Below are 991 nucleotides of genomic sequence, written 5' to 3'. Positions count from 1 at the left end.
GACGCCCTCGGTCTGGGCGGCCCCGGCCGCCCTTCCGGTCACACAAAGCGCCCCGCCGCGCGCCCCTGCCCCGAGCCTCTCCCCCCCCGGCTTTGCGAGCGCCTCGGTCGGGGGGTTCCAGGGCGGCCTGACCCCCCAGCGCCCTCCCCGCTCTCCCCAGCCATCGAGCAGGAGAAACGGAGTGAAATTTCCTAAGCCTGGAGGACCCCCCCCCCCATCATCTCCGAGACCCCAGTCGTGATGTGGAGGGAGGGCCACCCGCGAGATGGACACGAGCCACAAGCTGCACTGTGAACCCGGGCACTCCGCGCCGATGCCACCGGCCCGTGGGTCTCCGAGGGGACCCCCCTCCCCCCATCGGACTGCCAAATTCTCTGGTCTGCCCTGGGATGTTATAGAAAATTATTTGTATGATTGTTGGAAATAAAACACCTCGTGGCATGGCTGGCGTGGTCTGAGTCTCTTCGTCGAGTATGCGTGGGCAGTGTCGCTGCAGCAAAGCGCCCCTCGTAGGGACCCGAGTCGGGTTCCTGTCGCAGAGGGGGGAGGGGCCGGCAGAATGGGCTGGCTCGGAGAGACCGTGTTTAATTTTGGCTTTACCTGAGTCTTCGTGAGACGCCGGCGTGGCTTATTAGCTGCTTAGCTCTTAGCTCATAATGCAGCCCGAGTGAAAAGTAACCACACTTAACGCCTCCTGCAAGCTGTTTTGGGAGATGCCTTTTCAAAAGAACCTGGCTGGGTTTCCATGAGCGTTTAGAGTTCCACTGTTCGCTCCGGCCTCCTCCTGTCTGATTCATAGCAGAAGAGAACAATGATTTGAAGTCTGGGAAGAAAGGGAGGAAAGACTAAATCTGGAATGTTGGAAACTGGGTGAGGTCACCAAGCCTTCAGAAGGCTTTAAAAAAAAAAAAAAACACTGGAACAGAAACAAAGGCAGGATCTGGGGGAACAGCAGCGGGGACATCAGAACTAGGGGAGCCAGCGCTAGAAC

At 58.7% G+C, this 991-nt stretch overlaps 1 protein-coding gene across 2 annotated transcripts in view; it reads left to right on the top strand.

Annotated features, from left to right (window-relative positions):
• Window positions 1-445, top strand: part of TMSB10 (thymosin beta 10) — a 6,878-nt gene extending 6,433 nt beyond the window's left edge. For both annotated transcript variants that reach the window (XM_021715216.1, XM_008063441.1), the window contains one exon: window positions 161-445. In XM_021715216.1, coding sequence (XP_021570891.1) covers window positions 161-195 — 35 coding nt within the window. In that variant the 3' untranslated portion in view covers window positions 196-445. The remainder of the gene's footprint in view (window positions 1-160) is intronic.
• The last annotated feature ends 546 nt before the right edge of the window (window positions 446-991 follow it).

This window comes from Carlito syrichta, unplaced genomic scaffold (genome assembly GCF_000164805.1).
Source record: "Carlito syrichta isolate Samal-C Ts95f unplaced genomic scaffold, Tarsius_syrichta-2.0.1 Scaffold306846, whole genome shotgun sequence".
Classification (NCBI taxonomy): domain Eukaryota; kingdom Metazoa; phylum Chordata; class Mammalia; order Primates; family Tarsiidae; genus Carlito; species Carlito syrichta.
Note: the sequence above shows the minus strand (reverse complement) of the source record. Positions and strands in the feature narration are given on the sequence as shown.